This window comes from Phaeodactylum tricornutum, chromosome 29 (assembly GCF_000150955.2).
Source record: "Phaeodactylum tricornutum CCAP 1055/1 chromosome 29, whole genome shotgun sequence".
Taxonomy (NCBI): Eukaryota; Bacillariophyta; class Bacillariophyceae; order Surirellales; family Neidiaceae; genus Phaeodactylum; species Phaeodactylum tricornutum.
In genome coordinates, this window is record NC_011697.1 from 182,403 (window position 1) to 208,674 (window position 26,272).

At 52.4% G+C, this 26,272-nt stretch overlaps 9 protein-coding genes across 9 annotated transcripts; 5 read left to right on the top strand and 4 right to left on the bottom strand.

Annotated features, from left to right (window-relative positions):
- Window positions 1–3,794: 3,794 nt before the first annotated feature.
- Window positions 3,795–5,144, bottom strand: PHATRDRAFT_16891 (predicted protein; the record flags this gene model as incomplete). Its single annotated transcript, XM_002185301.1, has 1 exon — window positions 3,795–5,144. A coding segment is annotated over one exon (1,350 nt), but the record flags the coding sequence as incomplete, so codon positions are not given.
- Window positions 5,145–5,656: 512 nt separating this feature from the next.
- PHATRDRAFT_50384 (predicted protein) lies at window positions 5,657–6,758 on the top strand (the record flags this gene model as incomplete). Its single annotated transcript, XM_002185252.1, has 2 exons — window positions 5,657–6,292; window positions 6,424–6,758. The coding sequence occupies exons 1-2, from the start codon at window positions 5,818–5,820 to the stop codon at window positions 6,756–6,758; spliced, it is 810 nt and encodes a 269-aa protein (XP_002185288.1). The 5' UTR covers window positions 5,657–5,817.
- Window positions 6,759–6,788: 30 nt separating this feature from the next.
- Window positions 6,789–7,428, bottom strand: PHATRDRAFT_31140 (predicted protein). Its single transcript, XM_002185302.1, has 2 exons — window positions 7,191–7,428; window positions 6,789–7,086 (listed from the first exon to the last, which is right to left on the bottom strand). The coding sequence occupies exons 1-2, from the start codon at window positions 7,311–7,313 to the stop codon at window positions 6,826–6,828; spliced, it is 384 nt and encodes a 127-aa protein (XP_002185338.1). The 5' UTR covers window positions 7,314–7,428; the 3' UTR covers window positions 6,789–6,825.
- Window positions 7,429–9,575: 2,147 nt separating this feature from the next.
- PHATRDRAFT_24019 (predicted protein) lies at window positions 9,576–11,122 on the top strand (the record flags this gene model as incomplete). The annotated part of the gene is made up of 2 exons (XM_002185253.1): window positions 9,576–9,819; window positions 10,125–11,122. Coding segments are annotated over 2 exons (1,242 nt in total), but the record flags the coding sequence as incomplete, so codon positions are not given.
- Window positions 11,123–13,503: 2,381 nt separating this feature from the next.
- Window positions 13,504–13,907, top strand: GLRX1 (glutaredoxin; the record flags this gene model as incomplete). Its single annotated transcript, XM_002185254.1, has 2 exons — window positions 13,504–13,582; window positions 13,669–13,907. 2 exons carry the CDS (start codon window positions 13,504–13,506, stop codon window positions 13,905–13,907), a joined length of 318 nt encoding a protein of 105 aa, XP_002185290.1.
- A 135-nt stretch (window positions 13,908–14,042) lies between these two features.
- On the bottom strand, window positions 14,043–15,474 carry PHATRDRAFT_50387 (predicted protein; the record flags this gene model as incomplete). Its single annotated transcript, XM_002185303.1, has 2 exons — window positions 15,037–15,474; window positions 14,043–14,953 (listed from the first exon to the last, which is right to left on the bottom strand). Exons 1-2 carry the CDS (start codon window positions 15,305–15,307, stop codon window positions 14,043–14,045), a joined length of 1,182 nt encoding a protein of 393 aa, XP_002185339.1. The 5' UTR covers window positions 15,308–15,474.
- A 281-nt stretch (window positions 15,475–15,755) lies between these two features.
- PHATRDRAFT_50388 (predicted protein) lies at window positions 15,756–17,085 on the top strand. Its single transcript, XM_002185255.1, has one exon. It carries the CDS (start codon window positions 15,983–15,985, stop codon window positions 17,045–17,047), a length of 1,065 nt encoding a protein of 354 aa, XP_002185291.1. The 5' UTR covers window positions 15,756–15,982; the 3' UTR covers window positions 17,048–17,085.
- Window positions 17,086–20,825: 3,740 nt separating this feature from the next.
- PHATRDRAFT_31147 (predicted protein) lies at window positions 20,826–22,761 on the bottom strand. Its single transcript, XM_002185304.1, has 2 exons — window positions 21,698–22,761; window positions 20,826–21,580 (listed from the first exon to the last, which is right to left on the bottom strand). Exons 1-2 carry the CDS (start codon window positions 22,667–22,669, stop codon window positions 20,873–20,875), a joined length of 1,680 nt encoding a protein of 559 aa, XP_002185340.1. The 5' UTR covers window positions 22,670–22,761; the 3' UTR covers window positions 20,826–20,872.
- An 862-nt stretch (window positions 22,762–23,623) lies between these two features.
- On the top strand, window positions 23,624–25,967 carry PHATRDRAFT_50390 (probable cell surface glycoprotein). Its single transcript, XM_002185256.1, has 4 exons — window positions 23,624–23,759; window positions 23,887–24,228; window positions 24,312–24,585; window positions 24,676–25,967. Exons 1-4 carry the CDS (start codon window positions 23,661–23,663, stop codon window positions 25,830–25,832), a joined length of 1,872 nt encoding a protein of 623 aa, XP_002185292.1. The 5' UTR covers window positions 23,624–23,660; the 3' UTR covers window positions 25,833–25,967.
- Window positions 25,968–26,272: the final 305 nt, after the last annotated feature.

Here is a 26,272-nt window from a genome sequence, read left to right on the forward strand (position 1 = left end):
GGGCTTGCCGTCTAGATTCTTCTGTGCCAGAGTAGAGAATCCAAGGGTCGCCAGCTAGAATCACAGCGCCTTCCAAAAGAACTGCCAAAACTTCCTCCCTCCATTCTCGATTGACCATGCTTTCGAAATCTCCTCTCGCCTCATCACATTCAGTTTCCTGATCGGATAGAGCTTGTTCCCCTATCGCTGTTACCCTTTGCAGTAAAGGCACCAATGCGGGAATCTGGATCAATGAAGCTAAGCGAAAATTCCCAAGAAGACGACTCATAAGCTGTAGCGTATCCAGAAGAGCCGACGACTCTAACAATTCCATGTTACTGTTAGCGGTGGATGAGTTGAGGAGCTTTGTCACACCCTCCAACATATGAGAAGCATAATGTTGACTCTCGAGCTCATCATTGAATATAGAGCTCGAAAGACTCGCCAATTGCAGCAAGAGCTGCCGAAGATGGTGCGCAAGGGATCCATGTTGCTGGTATATTGCTTCGTGTACCCGAAAGATGGCACGGACGAAGTCTGGCTGTGCCAGCCATTCGTGCCATTCCGTGGGAGGACGAAGGAGCGTCTTTACGTTACTCGCTGTACCGATAGGCCCGTAATCCCATGCGGAGAGTCCAAACTCCCAGTTCAGACATTCGGACGTCAACTGCACAGCCGCAGCAGCGACAGAGACGATTTCGGTCGAAATTTGCACGGACTGCGCTAGGATCGTGTTCACAGCGTGACTCAATGCTGCCATGGAAAGTTTAAGACATTGAGTTAAGGGGCCGTCTTTTTCAAACGATTTATGAGCTTCTTTGTGGAACTCCAGCGGAAGTCGGTAGCTGACGGCCGACTTTCCTGACACTTCGGTGACAAGACACGTCAAAAAAGTTGCAGCGTGTTCAATCTGCGCCGGTTGACTATGAAAGAGCACTTCCAAGTATTGAAATAGGTCATGTTTAGATTGGAGGCTAGGAAAACGAGCTGCTTTCATGGCTTCCAACAGCGCCCGCTCTGCTGGCTGCAACGGGTATTCGTTGTGGCATTCAGCGTTCCATCCTCTTTTCCAAAATGAGACGGAAGTAGTGTAGCACGCCAGCCGTACGGTTCGACTGCTGGAAGCGCCATGACCCAGAACCATCAGATAGTCTCGCAGCCCATTTAAAAATTCTGCCGAGTACCTCTTCCATTGCCAGAGGGTAACCTGTCTCAAACCGGTAAGACAGTGGAAGATGAGCTCTTCCTGGTGCGGCCGGAACGATGTATTCGACTCGATCACCGTTCGGAGAAAAAGAAAGTTCGCATCCCCCGAATCTCTTAACGACTCCAAAGCTGCGTGAACAACCGCAACCGGATTGTTGTGGTGAGCAGTGTCAAGCGTGGGAGGTGCAATGGAAAGCAGGTGTTCTAATTCAGCAGTTGCTGACGACCCTGGTGAAAAACTCATCGACAGCAAACACAATTCGACTCTTCAACAGGCTTACGGAAGAATTTAATCCTGCTTTGCTACTGAGTCTAACTGGCGTAAAAAGAACAAACGCTTCTGGAATTCATTCGATGCGCAAGTCCCAGCTCAACACCCAAGGCGGCATTGTCGGTTTGTGGCGCTTTTGGGGGGGGGGGGTAAAAATAATTTACGCCGAATGATACCGAAAAAGGTTTCACAAAAATGCGAGAAACCAACCCCAGCCCTTGTACGAATTTGTGGCTCTATAGAAATCTCGTCAGAATTTACTCTGATCGATTTTCGACGTTAGCCATTAACCGAAAGGCAGAAGATCTTCCGCCAACGTCTATGCTTTTGCTTTGCAGCATCGATCGAAGACTCCATTGTATACTATGTAGCACGAGCTTTAAATAAACTGAAAAACGAACAAACTACAGAACTGAATTATTCTTATTGTTTCCTACATTTTAAGATATGTTCTCTTCACCCCATCCTAACGTAGCATTGTTTGTAAATACATTGCGAGTGATCCTCCCATAGAAGCATCGGAACTTTTGACCGTTGCATCAATTCTGGTTCCGGTCGGAGTCGGAGTAAGTTTGCTGTGTATCAAGGCCACCTGCGACCCACCATTGACCATTCCAGCGCAGATCCCTTCGTTCGTCGCACCAATGGCTTCCACGGCATGCGCTCCCAAAGCAATACACGTTTCCATGAACTTATCCAAAGTTGTTACTTTGATCGACAAAACCGAAAGTGGGGATGTGTGGGGACAAGAGCCCCACTTCTGTCCGAATTGAGCAGTCGTGATCGGCATAGGAGTAAGAGGAGAACCGTTGAATTCAAATTTGGAACTCGACACAGCGAGTGGCGCCAAAGGAGTATGCTCTACACTACCCAACAAACCTGCACTGGCAAACGGATCGTCGTCGATGACAGGGGCTGGAATTGGAGCGGGAGCGGCCGGCGTGACGTCGAGAACACCCTCTTCCTCATCGTCTGAAACAGTTTCCACCGTAGCTGCGCCTGGAGCTGGCGTTGGGTCTGATGGGTCAAAATTGACTACAGGCGCCGACTCCGGTCCAGGAATATCCCAAGCGCCTAGATCAAGTAAATCTACTTCGGTTGCAGCTGGTGATGTCGGCGCTGGAACATGTACCGACGGAGGGGCTGCGGCCGGAGCCGAAGCCTGCGTAGGTGCTGGTGGTGGTGCACCTGGAACGATGCCACCAAATAAGCCAGCGGCTTGACGCTCCTTCTCCAACTGCTGGGCCGTTTTGACCGGCTCAGGAACCGGAGCAGGAGCACTGTTCGCACCACTGGAACCATACTGACCACCGTATGATCCTGTGTTTGTTGTAGATTGGTGATCGCCCCATGTACTGCTAGTGTTGTTGTTGCTGTTCGGGGCCGATGACGGTGTGGAAGATATGCTGGCGGCACCGTTTCCACCCTGTTGATTTGTTGATTGTGTCGCAGTCGCCAATCCACCTTTCCCCCAGACATTTGCCACGTTGCGGGTATTCAGCTGAAGAGCACCAGGAGCGGCCGCACCGGCAGGAGCCGGCGACGACAAGCTCGCACTTTGACCTCCACTCGAGTAGCCAACACCACCAGGGGGCAAAGCCACACCTTGAGAAGACGACCGTCCGGTACTACTCATACCGCCCATGGAACGCATTGCGTGGGCGGGTGTCTGTGGTTTCTCGTACGGCGTCATATTAAACGCGGTGCCCCCCGCACTCGACAAACCTCTTCCGTAGCCAGCTTCATCGTCTTCGTCATCGTCATCTTCGGGTTTGGCGTAGGCGCGCGCGCCGTTGGACAGGGCACTTTGGACGTAGCCATCTAAAAAGGACAGGTCCACATCTACTTGCAAATCTTCCGCGCTCGCGTCCACTGGAAAAATCTCCGGCAATAGGGAAGGGCAGGACGTCAACAAGCTTTGGAATTCCAAACAACGTTGTTGCAAGTCAGCATCGCACGACCGGGTGTAATGGTCGATGACGTTGGCCGCGTGGCCGGGACAGGTACCGACCTGTGCCACAAGTTTCAAAATTGCCGTCACGAGACATTTGCGGGTCGAAGCCGACCACTTGGAAGTTTGGGAGACTACCATGGCCATTTGACACAAGCGCTGCAATACTTGATCCAAACTGTAGACGGCCGACAGGTAGCCGTATTCACCGAGACACCAAGCCATGGTCTCCAATAGAATCTTGGGTAATTGTCCCAGAGACTTTTCTTGCAACATGGTGACGTAAATTTCCACGGCGGTTTGACGCAGTAACATGTCGGCTTCTTCATCGTCTTCGCCTGTGCCTTCCGCCAGGAGTGTCATAAGATTCTGTGCCACATCTGTGGGAACCATGTCTCCAGATACTTCCAACAGAGAGGTAATGGTACGAATATACCAGGCGTTGTTGGGGGCGTAGCGCTCGGCAATGGAACAAACACGGGTCGTCAAGGTCTGTTTGAGGAATAAATCGGTCGTGTGGCGTAAGAATTCCACCAGCTTTTCGGCGATAAATTCCACATTAACTACGTTCGTCATGCGGTACAATAGATCGAGCGTCTTTCGCTGTAGCGTTTCGTCGTCATCTTCCAAGCAATCCATCACGGCCAACTGATGCTGCGCCGCGTACTGTGGATGCTGTTCCACAATCATGGCTAATCCGGTAACTCCTAGGTACTTGAGATTGTGCGATCGAGACTGCATGAAGCGAGCAATGGCTTCGGCTGCGGCGTCCAACAGGTTGGCGTTGGGATAAATGGCAATAATGGTAATAACGCATTCGTAAACAATCGCGTATCCCGCATTGATCCCGGTATCGGCCTTGCGCAGCGTTTCGTGTAGAATTTCGTACATCCCCTTGCTCGCGGGCATGTCGGCCTTGCCGAGGAGACCCAGAATGCGTACGAGTTTAAGTTGCATCCACGGCGCCGGGACACGGTGGTAGTCAAACTCGGAAGGCAACCGGTGTTCACAAATCTGTTTGAGAATGGAAACGAGGGAGGGGACCAGGTCTTTGAAAGGCGCGGTATTCGTGAGAGACAAGGCCTCAATGACATTCAGCGAACTCCCCATCACGGAAGGGTCCTTATCACAAACAAGTTTCCGTAGCGATTCGTGCAGAGATTCGCTGGTAACAACGTCATCCGCGAGTTGGTGACATCGATGCAGACAGAGAATCGCCTTTTTGCGAATGGTCGCTGAATCGTGCTGCAGCAGTTTACTAACTTCGTTGGCGACGGCGGGGACCATATCAGCCGTAATAAGGTTGGTACAGGCGAGGAGACCACCGCTGCATTCAAGTACGTTGGTGGACTGTAGATCGCGTTGCATTTGGTTGACGAGCATGAAACGGAATTCGTGCGAGGGCGGGAGACAGGCGCCACAGACCAAATAGCCGGTACGCTTGTGAAAAAGCGAGGCCGAGGCGGCCATTTCGACGGCCTTGATGTATCCAAAGGATCCGTCGTGACCGAGCATTTCCACGTACAAAAGTCGCACCAGGAACTCCTTGGCGCGCTTCTTGCTGGTGAGCAACGTATTGGAGTGGTAAGGATTCCCCGGTGTGTTTTCGAGTTTGCTCTTCAAGCGCGTCACTTCTTTCTGAACGATCCGGTCTTCTTCCTGCTTGGATTTGGACTCGCCGATGGCCTTGAGGAGTTCGAAGAATTCTTTGGAGAGACTCATACCCCCCGTCGCCATGTTTGCTTTTTCTTCAACGACGTTGGGAACCTCGAGATTGCGCCGACTGACTTGGAAATTCAATCAAGATCCTTTTCGTTGGAGCAACGCAGATGCGATTGATACGCAGGCTGTCGCGGTCTCAAAATTTCTTTCACGAAAACCGGAAAGTGCAAGACTTCGCTCCTCACAAGCCAGGATTTTAATATCTAGTGGAAAAAGACGAAGGAAGTCGCGAAGACCGGCGCTTTTTGCTCATGGTCGTTTGTTGCTCCCTGGGTGTTACTGTTAGCTCTGAAATGACCGATTGACACTAACAAAGTACCTTCCCACCGTAGGAGAATGAAACAGGAATTTTTCACAGTCAAACCTTGTTTCATTCGTTTGTATTCAAAATGAAAAAGAGGATTCTTGATTCTTCCAGGCATACCACGACACTCACTATCCGTCGCTTTCCACGATCCAATCCTAAAACTGACTGACTGTGCAAGCGATGGGAAACTGACAGTGATGCATCCATTCTGTTGCCATGACGATGAACATCAGAGACTTTCGTTCCCAGTAAAGTCTCCTCTTCTCGTACTATCCGTATCGGACACAGAACGTACACACCAGCTAAAAAGAGCCTCTCAACAACTGTAAGGCTTGAATTGGGCTATCCACCTCTGCTGTTATCTCTACGGAGTTGTCCATCATGATCCAATTTCCTTTCTTCTCCACGCTTCTGCTTTTCTCCGCCACGACGGCCTTGACCGTTCTACCGTCTGAGTCTGGTTTCCGTCCAGAAACTTCCATTTCACGGCGCGTCGTATTGGCGACCCTGCTTGGAACTGCCGCGGCGACCCCGTTTGCGGCGCAAGTCGCCCACGCCGCGGACGACGAAGCGGTGTACTTTGGCGCCGGCTGCTTTTGGCACATGCAGCACGAATTCATCCAGGCCGAACGGGATCTGTTAGGCCGGGACCTCGATACTCAGCTCTCCGCCACGGCGGGCTACGCCGGTGGGACCAAGACGGATGGACAAGGACGTGTGTGCTACCACAATTTTCAGAACGTGGCCGATTACGGACGACTCGGACACGGAGAAGTGGTCGGATTGACCTTGCCATCGGACAAAATTGCCGAATTTGGGAAAGTCTACTTTTCCTTGCTGGATCCGAAGACAAAAGGTGCGTAGTTGCGGGTTTGCTGCGCGAGCAAAAGGACAAACTTTTCGTGAACCGTAGCGTTGCCCCCCACCGTGCCCATCCTTCTAACCATTCAAATGTGCGCGTAACTTGTCACAAAACCCGGCACCTAGACCGCGTCGATCCCATGGACCGGGGAGCGGAATACCGTTCACTTTTGGGTTTGCCGGGTGGCACGTCTCACCCGGCTTATCCCGGCATTCAAGAGGCTGCCGAAGCCGCCGGCGTCACTTTGAAACGAGGCCAAGGCAACGATGGTGATACGCTCGGTAAGAAGCTCGTCTGGGTCTACGATACGCAGACTTTTCCATTCTACCAGGCCGAGGTGTATCACCAATATCACAACGATTTTCAAAGTGCCCCGTACGGCAAAGCCTACAACCAAATGGGAAGCCAAGCCTTTGAGGACGGTCGTTTGAAGTTGACGGGTTGCCCGGATCGGGTGTAGCCACGCATTTCAAAAGACGACAATGCAAATGAATATTTACTTTGGGCTAGTAAACGATAATAGAAATCTACGAATCTTCTAGATTAATGGACTTGCCGAATCGTCCGTACAATATCTTCTTGAGTTCCGCTTGCTCGTCCACAATGGTCGTTTCTTCCCCCTTGAGCCGTTCCACCCTCGATTGCATCTTTTCCACCTGGCCTTCGCAAAACTCGGTCGCGTCGTCCTCCGAGGTGGCGAGGAAGGCCTCTCCCAGCATCATCCACACGGTATCTCCCGACCCCATCATTAATTCTGTGCTGGCGTCGTCCAAACGCTCCAATTGTTTCTTCCAAAGTCCAAACGGCGAAATGGTGAGATTTTGGTACAAAGTGAGCTAACGCGTTTCCTTATCGTGTATGAATCAGTGGAGTCATTCAAATTCCTATTTACCTGGAGGTTGGCTCGTTCAGCGCGTACTTCGTGAAGACGGGCATTCAGTCGAGCAAACTTATTGATGTTCTGTTGGTCAATCCTCCGGACTTCGTTGTCGTTTTCTTCTTCGGCAGCGAGCATGGCGTTGTTGGAGTTGTGACCAAGAGTATGCTGCACGCGATTGCAGTGTTTCTATCCAATGGAGTGTCAATCGAGGAACTACCTAGCTAGAGCAGAGCTCGGTTCCGACGACAACGAAACTATGATTTGTGCGAGGAAACAAGCGAAGCGGCCACTTCACTGTGACAGTGAATATGAACATACTGGCACTGATAGTGAACCCTTCTCGAAGAAAGGAAAGGGTTGAGAGGCGATTACAGTTCGTGAGGCTCTCGTGACATGCGGCCGGTAGTTACATTATTTTTGGCGTGCCAGCAAATGGTCCGAAGAAGCAATGTATCTGTATTTACGGTTAACTCAGGTACTAACGAAGTCGTCGGGATTTGGTTGGCGTTGCGGCATTTGGCGCGCATGGCCGTTCGTTGGGAATATCCAACGAGATATATTCAACCAATCATATCATTATTGATATTTTACGGAAAACGACATAGAGATGGCAAGATTCGCGCGACGAGATCGCGCGAGTGGTTCGCTCCCGCACGGCGCAGGGCCCTCTCGCTCCCCGTGCACTACAGTTTCCAACCGCAACTCCCAACGATTTACCGAGTTTGTTGGTTCGATCGCGCTTCCACATACGACCATTCGAGACGATTCAACAAGCTTGAGAAAAGGACACAAAGTTCAAGATCCTACGGTAAGTCGGGAGTGAGAGAGAGAAAATTACGTTGCCGGTAACGTTTTCCGCGGAGGCAAACGGATCTGTCGGTCGGTGACGCTTGCTCGTGACCGGAACCAAGCGAAGGTGTTTTAAGTCGACTGAGTCAAATCTTTCGAGCCAATCAGAATGTAGGAAATATCTAAAAAACGTCTACTCGACCGCAAGCCAAAAAACTCGAAGGCATCGTTTCCGTCGGTCCGCATTTCGATTCTTCTTGTTGAGGTGTACCTGGCAGGACCATCGATCTCGTTCATTCCCTCCATTTCTAACCATTTTCCGCTTCCTTCAGAGGTTTGGTAGGCTCTATGGATCCATCAGTACCTCCGGATCCGAACGGAGAAGCAGCTCATCCGCCGGAGCAGTTGCGGTTCCCATCAAATACGGCGGCGACGCCTAAGTCTCCCCCTTCTTTGGCGGATCTGTCGCCAGCGCAGCCCGGGATCCCGAACGAGCCCGGAATAATGGCACCTGCACTTCTCAATGGGATCGAAGATTCTTCGTCGCTCTTGCTCAGAGACGCTCTCCCGCAGACGCCCGCACCCACGGCGTCGTTGCCGCCATCCAGTACGACGACGAACCCGACGGGAGCTTCGGCCCTGTTGAGCTCGAAGGTTGTCGCCGGCCCGTTCGCTCATGTAGTACAGCCGCCCATGACTCAAAATACGGAACCCCTACCCTCTCATTTTCCGGCCACACCGTCTGTCGAAGTACAACCGCCTGTCAGTGTAATCGGCGAAGGTCTCGATCGTGAACCTCATGGTCATCGTACAGTTTCCGTTATTCATCACGACAACCACAATGGACTGCTACCCGAGTCGAAAACAGGTCCTTCTCCATCCCTCTCGAACGATGACAGAAACTATAACGGGAACGGACCCGTAGAAATGAGTGCGATGAGTCGCCCTTTGTCGGGTCCTCATCAACCTGCCTCCGTGCCTCCAACGACGGATCCTCCGCTATTGTCGTCCCCAGTGCCGCCGACCAACTCGTCGGATCCTACCCACGCCACAATAAATCCACCCGAAACAATGGGTATAGATTCGGCACAAACTCCAAAGCTGCAAGAACAACACAGCATGAACAGTCGCCCCGCTTTTCATCAGCCCCCGCCTGGACAGCCAGACCCTCCATCCCAAGCCCCACCTCCTCAGGATCAAGAGCAACACGGACAGCTACCCCAGCAGCAACTAGTAGCAACGCAAATGAATCCACAGTCTTACCAGGCGTCACAAAATCCTTATTCGCAAGCTCAGCAGCCCACTCCACCGTTACCAATGCATCACGGAGGCCCGTCACACCCGCAACCGCATCTTCCGTCGTCTTCTCCAGAGCCGAGCTTGTCCATGCATCAGCAGCAGCCTCCAAATCACGGGCATGGGCAAGGACCGACCCATTTTCAAATGCAACCGCATCTCCAGCAGCAGCACCATCAATTACAACAACATGGACCCCCACACCACGAACAGCCACAGCCCAATGCAGGTGCGCTCACACAACAGGGCCCACCCAAGGCGCCGGCGGGACCGCCACCACACCAGCAACAGCCGCCCCAATTTTCGCAAGCCATGCGAGGCTTGCGTGTGGAAGATGCTTTATTGTATCTAGATGACGTCAAGCGTGAGTTTAGAGGTCGTCCACACGTCTACAATGAGTTCCTGGGGATCATGAAGAACTTCAAATCGCAAGAAGTCGATACGCCTGGAGTCATTGCGCGGGTTTCCAAGCTGTTTCGGGGATATAACAAGCTTATTCTGGGTTTTAACACTTTTTTGCCGGAAGGGTATAAAATCTCGTTGGCAGATCTGGAGCGTCAAGAAGCCGAGCTGCGCAAGCTGGAGGCCATGCCACAGGCGCAATTTCGCCAAGGACCACCTCCGGCGAACTCGGAAAACGGACCATCGCCGGCCAGTCCCGGACCACCGCCACAACATCCTACATCGCAACAGCATCCACAACCAGCTTGGTCCCAATCATCAGAGAGTGCTCCCGCGCCACCGAAGGCCAAAGGTAATGGGCCGACACATCCCAAAAAGAAGAAGGGCCCGCGCTCGTTACCAACCAAGAAAGCCGCCGCTGCAGCGGCGCTACCTCCACCCCACCGCCACCGCCCCCAGAAAATCAGAACCAAACGGTGGAATTCGATCACGCGATTTCCTACGTCACAACAATCAAGAAGCGGTTCGTCCACGATCCTAGTACGTATCACCAGTTTTTGGAGATCCTCCATACCTATCAGAAGGAGCAACGGGGCATCAAGGAAGTCTTAGAACAAGTTGCCCATCTGTTTCAAGATCATCCGGATTTGCTCAAGGAATTTACTTTTTTCTTGCCCGATGCCGTTCAAGAGCAAGCCAAGGAACGCCTGCATCGCGCTGCGGCGGAGTCGGAAACGCGACTCGCCGCTCAACGCCAGCAGCAATTGGAACAATATCACGTTGATACTAATGTCAAGAGTCCCGCGAATGCCGTCAATCGCCAGCCCAAATTTATCGACATGACACACGCCAGTCAGGCCGCTGCTCTGGCTCCAGGCCCGGAACCACAGCGTAAGCATCCTTTAGAAGGGGCGCCCCCGGCCTCGGCTATGGCCGATCAAAGCGAATCGTACGTTTACAATGCTGCTGTCGAACGCCAGTTCTTTGACGCTGCACGTGAAGCCATGTCATTCAGTAGGGACGGCGGACAGGCCTGGGCCGAGTTTCTCAAGTGTCTCGATATGTACGCCCAAGAGATTTTGACGCGAACGGAGATGTTGACATTCGTGGAGCAAATTCTGGGCAAGCGGAACGCGAAGTTGTTGGAAGAGTTCAAGCGCATACTGGTGTCGGCTGGATCTCCTGATGGCCCCGCTCCTTTGCTGGAAGATTCGTGGTATTCTGTACCGTTGTCTGAGATTGACTTTTCTCGATGCCGTCGCTGCACTCCGTCGTATCGTGCGCTGCCTCGTGATTACCCTGCACCACCTTGTGGTGATCGAAGCGACGAGGAGGCAAAGGTTTTGAATGACATCTGGGTCTCTTTACCGGTCGGCAGTGAGGAAAGCTATACATTTCGACACATGCGCCGTAACACGTATGAAGAGACGCTCTTTCGAGTTGAGGACGAACGGTTTGAAATCGACATGGTAATTGATAGCAACGCGGCTACATTGAAACGACTTGAGCCCATTGCCGAGGAGGTGGCCATGCTGGCGCAGGAGGAATTGATGCCGCCTGACACAGGTAAGGCTATTTCTGACGGAACGGGTCTGTCGGGGAGACGGTTTCAGTTCACTTTCGACAAGAGCATACTGGGCGTAATCCACAGAAACTCGATAAAGCGTATTTATGGTGACTCGGGTCGGGAAATGTTGGATTTGCTGGTCAAGAATCCGACTGTAGCAATTCCGGTTGTCATAGAGCGTCTCCGGCAAAAAGATCGTGAGTGGCGGACAGTCCGCAAGCGTATGAACCGACACTGGAAGGAATTGGCCGAGAACAACTACTACAAGAGTTTAGACCACCGCGGGCTTACATGGAGAACGATCGACAAGCGTGCAACGAGTACACGTACCTTGATCTCGGAAATTAAGGACCGGGCATCGAATAAAGGACGCGAGGGCAAAGAAGCCCTGCGCCAGAGGCTCGACAAAGCCAAGGAAGAGCACGGATCGTTCTATGAAGTAACCAAGGGTCAATATCTATCGGAAGATCTTGATCTGACCTTTTTGCCGAAACCGGATCGCCGTATCTTTACGCCTCATCTTGGCCACGTGTATGAGAACAACGCGTGGGTGCAACGTGATGTTTACCGCATTCTTGCTTTCGCTCTAGAACGTGGGCCCATCACGCCAGCTGATAAAGAGCGCTGCCACCGACTTTGGCTGGAATTCTTTGGACCCTTTTTCGGACTTTCCCTGAGCTGGATGCAGCAACCGGCTGTCGCGTTTCAAGAGGCGAATTCGACCATTGTCCAGATCGCCTCCCCAGCTGTTCCGACAGTGGTTAGCGAAGAGGACGACGAGGATAGTATGGAGGATGACACAGAAATAGCGGGACGTGTGATCACGGAAGAGCTTGCAGATTCGATGAAGGATGGCACCGTTAAAAATTGCGTCGACTACCATCCGTTGCCCTCTGGTGCACATGTTTCTACACTCTACGGGGAGGGTACGATTCTGCAGTTTCGACGATCAGAAAATATGTATGTTGTGAAGTTAAACTTTGGTGGTACAGGCTATATTCGCCCCACTACTGTTTTGTGCAGCGTCCTTCCGGTTGAGAAGTCGGCGTACACGCGTGAGCTACGGATAAATGATCGGACAAAGCTCGCCAGAGCCGGAGACCAGCTTGTTTTTGGGACGCAAAGTTTGTATTTGTTTTTCCGCCTGCATCATATCTTGGTGCAACGGCTCAACACCGCCAAAAAGCTTGCGTACAGCGTTGGAGAGGACAGGAGTCTGATCACTGTTGTGGAACAGATGAACGACCCTAATCCCAAAACAACCGGACGCCGACGCTACGAAGCTTATATGTCTTTAGTCTATTCGCTTTTGGACGGAGGGGTTGGCGGAGCAGCAGAAGGCGGAAAGTACGAGGATCGTGTCAGGGGGTTGTTGGGGCATGGGTCGTACGAACTTGCCACGATGGACAAACTGATATCTCACATATGGAAGAATCTGCAGACGTTGTCTCAAGACGAGACGATGTGGAATCTTGTGCAACTATTTCGTCGGCATATGGATGCCGGAACTTTTCAGCCCGAAGCGTTTCGCCAAGAAGCGGCCTACCTGTCTGATGGTGAACAAATGTATGCGTTCCAGTACTGTCCCGTTCAAGGAAAGGATGATGCGGTTTTGTATGCAGAATACTTGGGAGTGATCGACGATGGGAACGAAGGTGGTGCGGCAATGGTAGAGGATGCTGTTTTGGAGTCGGTCGAGCCTGCCAACAAGCGCCAACGTCGTTGAATTTAAATGTTTTTAAGCTAAGTTGTTGAATACGTGTATTTTGATTTACCTGGACAATAGCATCGAAGGTTCCGTGGCCAAAGCCGAATACCCAAAAACACGACGCTCTTTAATTCTTGTTCCGACCAACGCAGAAGCTTTCCCATACGAATGGCTCGGGAAGGGGGGATGCCAAACTGCCTAGGCCAGCGGACCATGATCGAAGATTTTTGCTGGAAAAAACCTGAGCAGCGTTTCGGAGCGAGTCGAATAGTAACAAATCATCAATTAGAATTGTATATATAAATATCGAATACCGATTCGGACCGAACAGGGACCCAATCAGATTATATGCGAAAACACGTCACCAAGCAACAGGACCGGGACGACGCCGACACGTTCTGATGGGTTATACAGGGTTTCGTCCGCCTTCTCCCCGCGTCTCACCGTCGGTATACGACTACGGTTGTCGTCGGTAAACTGTAGTCACACTACTACCATAAGTTCCGTTACGATTGTTTGGATCCGACATGGGCAACCATTCTTCCTCCTCCAATAATCCCGAAATGAGCCAACAAGCCCGTACTTTCATCCAAGACGAAATCCAGTCGCACGACATTGTCGTCTTTAGCAAGTCCTACTGTCGTAAGTTCCTCTTGTGCAATGACTGCAACACGTTGGACGCTTTCATCTCACACCCGTTTCCTCTGGCATTGCGACCCTTCTTCCAGCGTACTGCACTACGACAAAGGATCTGTTGCGACAGAAGCTTCCGGGCGTGGACGTGGCCGTATACGAATTGGATCGACGTCCCGACGGTAAAACCTTGCAGGACGAGTTGTTGACGATGACGGGTCAACGCACGGTGCCGAACGTGTACGTCAAGGGACAGCACGTGGGAGGCAACGACGATACGCAGGCCGCCTTTCGGGCCGGACGTCTGCACCAACTTTTGGGACTGAAACAGTAAAGAATCAAGACCCATATACGAATGAGAGTATAGTTCAATGTAGTTATGGAACTTTTCTACTAGAATTCAAGACGCAAAATTAACCAATAGAGCAAAGCACAGGAGGTGCTTGTGTGTCGTGACAGCAAAACTTGTTCAGTTCCGGTAGGCGGTCCTTTGCGGTGGCGGAGGCAAAGCGTCGAACACGCCGGAGTTAGACGCGGAGCGAGCCGTTGACTCTTTCGGTGCAACGAGACCATGATTCTCATAGGGTTCGGCTTGCGGTGCTGGAGGCATACTGGTATGTACGGGCGGGGCGGCAAAGACACTAGCAGCGGCGGACGCTAGAGTCCCACCTTGGTTACCGGGAGTGTCGGCCGACACTTTGGTGGCATTCGAAAGCGGCAATGGTTCCAAGGCCGTTTGTTCGTTGCTCGGTGCGGGCGTTCGTCGTGGAGGAAATACTTCTTCCACATTATCGCTGTGGTCACTGTCTTCATCGTCGTCTTCAGGTTCCCCATCGTGAGCTTCCATTTCGAGTTGCGGTTCCATGACGAGGACGGGTCGGGGTAATCGCGGCGTTCCCGCGCGACCTCCGGGCGCCACGCCGACGTACCGTACTTTGCGGGCGACACTGGCGCCGGGCGTGGTACGGACCGCGTGTGGAAGACGATGCAGGTAGCCGACGCCGACTTGGGCGCCCAAGAGTCCACCACCACCCCAGGCCCGAGTCGGGAGGAGGGCGACCAAACGTACCAAGTCGGAGTCCACGTTGTAGACGTAGAATTCCACCACTTGATCCACGTTGGTTTGTAGGAGATCCGCGAGTTGTGTGGTAGTTTCCAAAGTTTGGTGCGTGGTGCCGAGGAGAAAGTCTTGGTAGGGGACGAGTCCAGCCACGGCGGCGGGAGATTGGGGTTCGACCGTGAGTACGCGAATCAATCGGTCTTCGGCCCCCGCGTAATTGTCGAGTCGAATCGTGACCCCCAGGAGACCAGCGCCGCCCCAATCGTCTCGTGGTGTCAAGCATATTAACCGTTCTTGCTGGGATTTAATATTCCATACCACTGTGGAAACGGGTACGCCAGTGAGTAAGAGACGGTACCTTTGGGGAGGTGCTTCCCTTCCTTCTATCAGGACTCGTACGTACGCAATTCCAGTTCCTTGTTTTGGTATTCCTTGAGTAACGCCGGTAGATCAATATCGTCGTACTCCTCGCCGTCGGCGAGGTCTTCGCCCGATCCCAGCAGCATGCGGCCTTGGGCGCCGACCAAAAAGTCGAGAAAGGAGACTAAACCGGCTTGCGATGCGGGACTGTCGGGCTGCACGCCCAGCACGCGGTAGCCCAAGGTATCCACGCCGTCAAAAGGATCCGTGGCGGACGGATCGTCCTCGTCGGGTTCCGACGCCGTGTTGCCCATGGCGTCGTGGAACAGTTACAACGAGCGACCCTGGGACGGACGGAACGCAACTCCGACACGATGTAACAACACCGACGATGCCAACGGTACACCAGTGTCGGATGTGACAACGCAATGCACCAAAAGAGTTTCCTCACAGATGGATGCTTCCAAAAATGTGGGCGACTGGGTTGTCCGCCGATGGGCTCCACGCAAACTGCAGACACCACGGAAGGGTCATTCGTCGCGGTAGCAAGTTCGCACACACTGACAGTGAGTGTGAGGCAAGGCAGACCATGGTACTTTCCCCTTTTACTCATTGCTCGCGACCAACAAATAAAGTACAGTCACCGAAAGAAAATAGTGAAATATGGAGAATCATCCAACAGCGGCAGGCTCACTGTCAGCTCCGCCGCCATCCTTGCGATTCTGATGAATTCTGCGGGACAACACAACCAACATCGAAAGTGTCACTAAATGTTTGATAGTGCGCCACGAAGGAATATTATACCGCGATTCATACGTTGATCCATTGATACATCCATCCTTTCTTCCACACTTTCTTGTCACCTTTGCAGGTATTAGCGCACCCCCGAATTCCATCCGTAGTGCTAGCAGCGTGCGCTGGTGTGTGCTGGTTGAACCTGCACCGACTCGCAAACAATTCGGCTTTTGTACTAAAGTCCGTCGCCGAAAATGTCGTCTGCTTCCGATCCACAAGGCTGGGTGACGAATCCACCATCCGTGCTCGTCAAGGTACGAGATATTACCGCCAAACCCCACTTGAACGGCGAGCTCGGGGTCGTCGTCGGCTACCTTCCGGACCGCACGCGCTACGTCGTCGTCACCTGTCGCCAGCAGGAACAGCTGTCGCTCAAGCCGGAGAATCTTCACAAGGCCAACTTCCTCGAACAAGCCAAAGGACAATACCAGCTCCTCACGAATGATCCTCGTGTGCGACGACAATTGCAGCAAGTTTATCATCGCGTACAGACAAAACTGCCGGCCCCGTTGCAACCGGAACACGTTGCGGTCGTCTTGCTCCTCCTTATTCTAGCCAGCGGATACTTTCTGGGTGTCAGCAAAACACTCATGATCGTCTCTCTTTTACTCGGCCTAGCCACTCTGGCGGGTCCGGAAATTGCGGCGGGCAAGAGTTGGGAACAAATTGGGCGGGACTTGCCGCGTAGGGCCACGAGCACCTTGCAAGACACCATCCGACAGAGCGTTCCCTACGTCGGACCCAAGTTGGCCGATACGCCTTACGTCGTCCCCGCACTTCTCGGTATCCTGCTCGCCGGGACCGTCAAGGTGTTACTTCTACCGGCTCAACCCCGCGTGCCCTTGGAGACGGCGGCCACGGCGTTGCGGACGGAACCCGGGGCGCCCAGGCGTGGCGGGGCCCTACCGGACGCGGAAGAACTCTACAAGCTAGGGTTCGACGACGCCACCAGTAATTTGGCCTTTGGGACGTCGTTGTCACCCCCATCCGTGGTGCCGGACGACTTTCTCGTCAACGATGACTACAGCGATATGCCGTCCTTGACGACGAATACGCGGGTATCCCCGTGGAACTGGAGTACGCTCATGAGTGTTTTCTATCTCGGACGGACCGTGTATGCCTTGGGCTGGGATCCGGTACAGGGCGCATGGAGTTGGGGACGTGCCAAGGCCAATTTGGTGACCCAGCCTACCTATCAATCCGCCTTTTTGGCCTTGTCCGTCTATCGGGTTGTCAGTGCCATAGCGGCTTCGCGGTAATGGCTTACGACCTGGACGACACCGTGACATGAAAGGAGAGAATTATGGTTCCGCATGGTTCAAAAGCTTTTGATGGATAGTAGGACACGTCGTGGTGTCGGTAACGTCCCTAAAAGTTGACTGGTGGAAGCGTGGCCCGAACTTTTTCTCGTTGGGATCATACCCGCGATCCCAAGGAATGAATACAAAACTGCTGGCGGTTACAAGGCCGGAAAAGCCGGACGAGAAAGTTAAAAACAAACTCTTATACTGCAGAACTTTCAACCGCCGAGGGATAGTGACCTCACAGTCTATACTGTATGGAAGAACGAGGATTGCATAGTAGCGTGGATGCGACTCGACCATTCTTTCAACGTCGCGATCAAAACAGTTGTTTGCGTAGTATGGGATAGTTCTTGCGTCAGACAAAGCTTGCCTTGATTCGATATCCCGGCTCCTTCCCGCCAAAATGACTACATATTCTGTCGTGTCCGATCTGGACGACAAAGTGTTTCGTAAACGACGACAAGGTTGTCTGTGCTTCGCTCGTTTCTTTCCGTTGTTCACGTCACATGTCAACGAACAGAGTTTCCGCGTCTGATGGTGACACTGAGAAAGAATCGGGTTGACTTACAGCTTCTGTTGTGTTACTGTTAGTTGCCTAAACTTTTGGAAGAAAGTGCACAGCTTGATGCAGCGTGAACAACAAATCGAAGTCCGGCATAGAGATAGGCACAGCCGACAATGCTGAAATCCTGTTCGCGGCCTTGCGTTTCAAATTTCTTGTCCCTCCTTCCACCGCGATGAGCCATTCGCCAGGCGAAATTGTATGGAAGGAAGGACAACCCGGCCACTCCTCATCATCGAGGTCTATTCTTCTGCACCACTTTGATCAACTCTGCTTGTCGTATGGCGATGACGACGCGATCATTTTGGGCGACGCCGAGCTGCAGCGAACCGCCCCAGTGGCGGTGGGATTTTCGGAACTGCAATACGCATCCCAGGCCTTGGCGGCACAGTTGTATCATCGGTACCGTTGTCCCACCATGGTACTTTTGGACTTGCGGAATTCGGTTGCGGCGGAAGCAGTCGCCGTCTTAGCCTGTTTGCGCCTTGGTGCGCCATTCGTCCCCGTCAGCGTGGAAGAGCTACACGAAGGAGAGCGATTACGAACGATTGTGGAAACCTTGCGAACGACAACGGGCGACATCAATAACACTCCGGACCGCCACGTCAATTTGGTGGCAGTCGTTCGCTGCGACAACGACGGTGACCCCATATTGCAAAGTTTTGCGGCAGCCAACGTGCACAAGGTTGTATTTGTGAACGCTTTCGGCGATTTACTCGAACCCATGACGGTCCCAGATTCGCTACCGCAAGAGTATACCGAGACGGATGACAACATGTATATCCTCTTTACATCAGGCACTTCTGGAAATGCACCAAAAGCGGTAATTGGCTCTCAGAAGAGTACCTGGCATCGTTTGAATTGGTTCCACAAACGCTTTGCGTCAAAGGAAAATGCGAACAATCGAGTCGTCATCGCACGACGATCGAAACTAACCTTTGTGGACGGTGTAAATGAGCTCCTTGCTGGATTGCTCTTTCCTGCTACCGTCCTGTATGCCTTGAATCTCAGACGACTTGGCCAATCGCGGTGTACGCAGCATATTGGATACTCCGTGTACGCGCGCCACTATGCTCCCGACGCAATTAGTCGCACTACTGGAAATACTGAGAGTTGAATCGAGGATGGAACCCAAATTGCTGCACAGTAAACAGCATTCGCTGGACACCATTGTAATTTCTGGAGAGCCTTGCTCTGCGTCGTTGCCAAGTCTATTTCGCAAAGTCTTTTCGACAACGAAGCTCATTAACCTATACGGACAAACTGAAACAACGGGTGACGTGTTGTGTGCAGTTCTGACGGAAATGGAGGATTCAGTTGCCGTCGTGAACGACAACGTCGTTGCGGTTGGTTATCCGATTCCAGGCGCATCTGTATCGCAAAATTCGAGCACAGGGGAGCTGCTCGTGGAGGGTCAAAACTGTCTCAGCAATGGTTATTTGAGTGCTTCTTCGACTACCTTTAATTCGTTTGCGACTGGCGATATTGGTTTTTGCTGTGATGAATGCTGGTATGTGCGTGGACGGCTGGACGATGTCGGAAAGATCAACGGTATTTGGACGGCTCCAACCGAAGCAGAAGCTACATTTGAACGAGTCTACGGGGTGTCGCTCTGTGCAGCCGCCATTGTCGATCACGCGCTTTATCTTTTGCTGGAGTCCAATCTTATATCATTTTCGCGGGGAGACATGAGAAAAGCCGGGATACCTTGGCACTTGATACCAAAACGAATATTTTCCGTAGACCAAATACCAAGAAGTGGCGGCGCCGGAAAGATCAATCGATGCGGCGTGAAGCGTCTTCTATCGCATTTGCTTTCGGAAGGCAAAGAAATCTTCGATCCGCCTCAAGATGCTTTGCTGGCCATCGCATCCGAGATTCTAGGCATCCCCGTTAACGATGGCTCGTCCTTTATTGATTGTGGTGGTGACAGTGCTCTGGCTGTTTCTTTTGTGAATCATCTCAGGACAAAAGGAATATGTAGCAACTGCAATATATCAGGCCTAGATGTGCTTCGCTCCGAAACCATTGGAAAGCTTCGATCGTTGATCGAGGGAGAACCAGTCAGGAAAAAGTTCAGATTGCAACGCACTTTCATTCATACGTCATGCGCCTTCTCCATTCAGCCCATCCTGAAATTTTGTGAAAGTCACTGGGCTGTAAAGTTTCGGGCATGTGTAGATGCCATGCCGTTGGTCCACAAGGGTTGGATTTACGGTGCATGCCAAGGCGGAATAATGCAAAGGGTTGATGTGAGAATGCAGAAAGTTGATGCCGTGTACGATCTGGGTTTCCGTATCCAAGCAGATCTCGTCCTGGACGAAATGCACAATACGATTCTTGTTTGTGGATATCAATGTGATGCTGTCCTTGGGGAGACTAGTATTGTTGCCGCTCTGCATCTCGATTTGTCATCCGTGAAATGGAAGGTGGACATGTCAGGTACAATCAAGTCAACCCCTATTCTCGTAGATGAAAAGCTTTACGTCAGTGCTGGCAAAAGCTTGAATGTTCTCAGTGTAGCGGATAGAAAGCTCGTTGGGCATGTTCCGCTACCATCTAGTACTGAATCCAGACCGGTGGTCTATCGGAAGGATGGAGTGATTTCGGTCGTGTATGCTTTTTCCGAGTGGGACGTGGGACCCGTCATTTTACTTCACAACGGCAAAAGTGTCCACACTATCCCTGATGTTGTTTGTCCGACTTATGCCGACCTGTTGCTGCACGAAAACGGCAACGTGCTTCTGACCGACATTTTAGGCTCGTTGCATGCAATCGATATGGACACAATGACAGTGGAATCCTATAGGATATCCTCCAAGCCAATTTTCAGTGGTCCGGTACAAGGTGTCGATGGTTGTGTCATTTTCGGCTGTCACGATGGGTATGTCCGCTGTTTGAAGATATCCGATTTATCCAGAGAAACATGGACGTTCGCCACCAACGCTGTTGTGTATTGCCGCCCTCTGATCTGTCGGGATGGAACTATTATTGTAGCCACCACAGCAGGGGACGTGATACGACTGAGTGGTGGCGGGCATGAGGTAGGTCGGACCAGGGTGGAAGGAGAGATATGGTCCGATCCTGTTCAGATCGACAGTCGACGAATAGCTTTTGGTGCTCGAGATTCTCGAATGCATATTCTATTGCTAGATAGTCTGACAAAAGCGACAAAAAAGTGATTGTCTGATACATAGCTAGACAGAATCATTGTATATTCACTCTCCACAAAGTTGCAGAAGCGAGTAGATTGCTGGAAGCTCTCGTCCCTCGGCCGATAGCGGAACATTGCCGGGCCGAACACTCATGACAGGATAACCAATGCCCGCTTCCCGTGCGGCAACGAGCTCGGCTTCTGCGTCACTGCAAAACACAATGGCGGAAGGTGCGACTTGGAGCGTTTGAGCAATGGCTGTGTACGACCCTGCTTCCTTTTTAGGACCAGCTGTGGGAATGTCAAAGTGCCCGGACAAATACGGCAACAAGTCGCCTTCGGTCGAGTTGCCAAACAAAAGCTTTTGAGCAGCCACCGACCCAGAAGAATAAATGTAGACACGGACGCCGTGTCGTTGCATCCATTGACAAGTAGGAACAAAGTCGCTGTATATGTGTCCCTTCAGCTCACCGCGAGCGTATCCAGTCTTCCAAATGTCCCCCTGAAGCGCTTTGAGTGTAGCAGATTTGAAGTCTCGATCCATCATGTATCGTACCATCCCAGCGACGTCTTGTCGAATCGTACCCGCAACAGGCGAGTCGCTGTGGGCATCCGCTTCGCCGGCCAACGCTTTAGCCAACTGCTGATATTTGTCGCTTGCGGCCACGTGCCCTTTCAGATAAGAGTCCAAACGCTCCCGGACGTACGGAAACAGTCGGTCCTTGACAAAGGAAATACTTGTGGTACATCCTTCAATGTCCAGTAGTAAAATCTTCGCATCGCGGGGCAGAATTGGTACCGCGTTGGCGACGACGTCGCGGTGGTTGTCGGCGGCCTTGAGCCCGTGAAACCCAGTCGTCTTGAGTTTTTTGAGGGGAGGCTCGTCGACAGTCTTTTCGACGAGGTCCTCCTTGTCCTCGCCTTCGCGATACGTCCCTTGCAATGGTTTAAGTCCGGAATCAATGCCCATGGCTTTCATTTGCACGGCCGATTGGAAGAGATAATCAAAACTTTCGCATTGCGTTTTGGCCTGCTCCCAGCTATCGCCCCAAACGTAGAGACCGTGACGACGCACGAGTACCGCGTTGCTCTTAGGGTACGCCTGAATGGCGGCTTGCAGCTGCGTGGCCAGTTGGTCTTCCGAGGGACGATTGTCGATGATGGGGATCTCGAGAACGTCGTCGTAGGCGTGGTTGCCGACGCCTTTGAGCATTTCCAGGTGGGTAACGTTAAGAGTTTGAGCGGTTTCGGTCGGATCCAACAAGGTAGCCATTTGCGCGTGCATTGAATGAGTGTGAATGACGCAAGTTGCGGTTGGTCTATACTTGTAGACCACGTACCAGAGCGGGGTGCAGGCCGACTGTCTTAGATTCGGCGTCCTCGGGGGAACGATAACTTTCCGATCCATATCCAGTTCAAAGACGTCGTCACCAATCATATCTTCCTTTTGAATCCCCGAGGGGGCCACAAACACTCTCCAAGGGCGATTCTGCGATGGACCTCCCACTCGAATAGAAACACCCCCACCTGTTCCTGTCGCCCATCCCTGTCTGTAGAAGGTCTCACACAACTGCGCAATCAAGCTACGTGCGGCTTGGGCTTGTTCCGCGTCGTTCCTATCCAGGATTCCCGTACCTTGCGAACGCGAGTGAACAGCGTCAAGTTCCGTCTGTCCCGCCCCGATCCGAGTCCAGCCCGATTGAAGGCCAATCCAGCGACGTTGTGACCCGTACAACTGCAGTCGGCCTTGCTGCGTGACGGGAAAAAGTTGCGGTGCCAAGGCTCCGTTGGACCAACCTTGGCCGGGTACTGACGTATCGCCAGAGGCGGAAACGTTCTGGTGCGAGCCGTTCGAAAGCATGATGGAACCACTGAAAGAATATGCTTCCTTGAGAGAGCAGAGAGAGGCTGGAGAATCGTCTGGAAATTTTTCTGGTAGCCGCTCTTGCAGTCGACTTCGCAGCTTGTAGAATCTGTGCCTCGGACTGCGGATCGGTACGCGTTGACGTCTACTCAAGGGGCTGGACACCTCTCTACCTTAGCCAGCTCTAGAAAGTGATGTGAAGACAATGAAAGTAGGTCGGTCACGTAACTCGCCTGATTCCCGATTTGTTATTGCACAGGGCAGGGTTTGACGGTAGATTCCAGACGGATTTTTATTAGTTTACGTGGCGGCTCCACGACTCGGAAATATATATAACTGTCGCCGGCATGTAATCAGAAGAGGATCGATCCTTTCGCTCACCATATTCTTTGATTTCCTTAACGAAAGTTAGATGTGCCGACTTAAGTGTATTCTCATTTGCAAGGTGCAAGCTTGACAGGCGTATCCGTTCAATTCGGCAAGTTCTATATTACTCCCTAATAGTGTTCAAAACTATCATCTCGATTCAAACTGGCTACATAAGGTTCTTCAAAATTTGGCATTCGGCAACTTGTTTTGAACGACCCACTCCAATGAAAGAGATATGACATTTTCGGACAGTAAGGTTTCTCGATTAAACAGTAGCTAAGAATTTCTAGCACACAGTTGCTTATTGATTACGTGTAGAGAAATTCGATTTCCGTTTTTTGAGATCGTACAAGAGAACACCATACTCTCTAATTGTGATAGAACTGGAAATATGAACGGAGAAGTTTCCCTATCTAAACGATTTGAAAAGTTGGATCTAGCGGCAGTTGTTTTAATTGAAAGACCGCTCTTTGAAATACGACCCCGCACTGAGAGCCAAAAACGATTCGCTGTTTAATTTTTGCGCCTTCTCCGCACGGTTTCGGCTTTTGGCCAAATTTACAATCTCACATTCGCTAACAACTGAAGTTGCAATTTGTAGACCGCGATAAAAGCCACCATGAAGACTTCGTTTGCCCTCCTTTCTCTCTTCTACCCTTTGCTGGTGCTTGGTATTGCCCAGGCGCAGTCTGCTGTCTCGCAACAGCCTGACAAGTTGGTGAGTATAGCTGCCCTGTAGGAACTCGATCCAAGCCTGGTGTTGTCTCATTGCCTAAACTTTGAAACGAATCATTAATTATCTTCAGCTTAACCTCACGTTCCCTCTTGCTTGCGATTTTCAATAGAACAATGGTGTCCCATCCGTCCTTGATGTTGCTGGTCGCCGCCTCAAGAAGGGAGGCTCCAGCTATCATGGTGAAGGCAAAGGCGGCACAGCTTCGTCCAGCGCGGACAGCAAGGGCAAGGGCGGCAAAGGTGCTTCCGGCTCTACGAAAAGCACCAAGTCCTCCAAGTCTCGCAAGTCTGCGAAGGATCCCAAATCAGAAAAGCACCCCAAAGCCACCAACGCACCTGCTCCGGTTGGAACTCCCGTAGTCGCCCCTGTTGTGGCCCCCATCCCATCTCCCGTGGTCGCCCCTGTTGTGGCACCCATTCCATCTCCTGTTGTCACCCCCGTTATCGCTCCCGTTCCATCTCCCGTTGTCGCCCCTGTTGTGGCCCCCATTCCGTCTCCTGTTGTCGCTCCCGTCCCGTCTCCCGTGGTTGCCCCGTCCTATCTCCCACCGTTCCTACTATGGAGGTTGTGGGTGTGGAATACAACATCGCGGTGGGAGACACCATGGGGACTGACATGATGGACCTCCTAACAGAGATCGAAACGGATCTGGTTGATGCCATGGATACCTTGGCGCCTGAAATTGTCGCAGAGATTCTTGCCCCCGGTGGACGTTACTTGAAGGCTAATGTTTTGGCCCTTCGAAATGAGCGCCGTCTGAATGCTGTAGTGCAGTTGCCGACTGCCATTGATTCCTTAATGATGATGGGTACGTGGAGAGTTGGATGAAGATAAGATGTGCCGTTGCTAGACGTGTTGTGGATCTAACGGTTGTTCTGGCTTTTTGTTTGTTTTTCAGAGTGCGCTGATTTTGTGGCTGGCGACGGTGTGCTTTGCTTTGACGTTGTTCACAACATTACTCTAATTATCAGCGGTGACACTGTACCGGAGGTATTTGCGGGGCTGTTTGAAGCAGACATGGACACCGCGATTGAAGAAGATCGGCTACAAGACGAATTGATTGAGATCAATCCTAACTCTACGGTGATTGTCTTTCCCTCTCCCGTGGATGCTCCTGTCGATGCACCGACGGATGCTCCTACACCCCTCGAGCCCACGCCGGCGGAACCGACCCCAGCGGAGCCCACGCCGGCGGAACCGACCCCAGCGGAGCCCACGCCGGCGGAACCGACCCCTGCGGAGCCCACGCCGGCGGAACCGACCCCTGCGGAGCCCACGCCGGCGGAACCGACCCCTGCGGAGCCCACTCCGGCGGAACCGACCCCAGCGGAGCCCACGCCGGCGGAACCGACCCCTGCGGAGCCCACGCCGGCGGAACCGACCCCTGCCGAGCCCACGCCGGCGGAACCGACCCCTGCCGAGCCCACTCCGGCGGAACCGACCCCATCAGGCTCGTCGGAAGCCCCGTCTAGCGCTCCTTCAGGCTCGTCGGAAGCCCCGTCTAGTGCTCCTTCAGGCTCGTCGGAAGCCCCGTCTAGTGCTCCTTCAGGCTCGTCGGAAGCCCCGTCTAGCGCTCCTTCAGGCTCGTCGGAGGCCCCTTCTAGCGCTCCTTCAGGCTCGTCGGAAGCCCCTTCTAGCGCTCCTTCAGACTCGTCGGAAGCCCCTTCTAGCGCCCCTTCAGGCTCGTCGGAAGCCCCTTCTAGCGCTCCTTCAGACTCGTCGGAAGCCCCTTCTAGCGCTCCTTCAGGCTCGTCGGAAGCCCCTTCTAGCGCTCCTTCAGACTCGTCGGAAGCCCCTTCTAGCGCTCCTTCAGGCTCGTCGGAAGCCCCTTCTAGCGCTCCTTCAGGCTCGTCGGAAGCCCCTTCTAGCGCTCCTTCAGACTCGTCGGAAGCCCCTTCTAGCGCTCCTTCAGACTCGTCGGAAGCCCCTTCTAGCGCTCCTTCAGGCTCGTCGGAAGCCCCTTCTAGCGCTCCTTCAGACTCGTCGGAAGCCCCTTCTAGCGCTCCTTCAGACTCGTCGGAAGCCCCTTCTAGCGCTCCTGATGGCTTGGATTAAGCCTCTTCCCAAGAGCCCACCGACCTTCCTATGTAGGAAGGTCCTTTCAAGGCTTCTCATTTTTAGGTTTTACAGAAGCAGTTCTCTAGGTCAATACGTTTCAACGCAATAAAAGCTGGTGTCAGTTTATTTACCACATGTTTCATCGTAACTATTTGTGTCATAATCTCTTGTAATCGTATCATCTCATAAACCCTCGAGATTAGCTTGCATTTGCTAATGAACCTGAGCAGCTGTGTGGCAAGTTTTTCCGTATGTCAGTGGATCTGTTGTTCAAAGAGAGCTTCCACCCACTTCTTCGCCGTTTGGAATGCGGTAATAGCCCCGATGCTTCTTTGTTGCTTGCATGAGCATCCCACACAGCGTAGCAGTACAACCCAACACAAAGCCAACTGCAAGCATACTATAGCTTGTCCAATTGCGATTGTCCGGCGGGATGC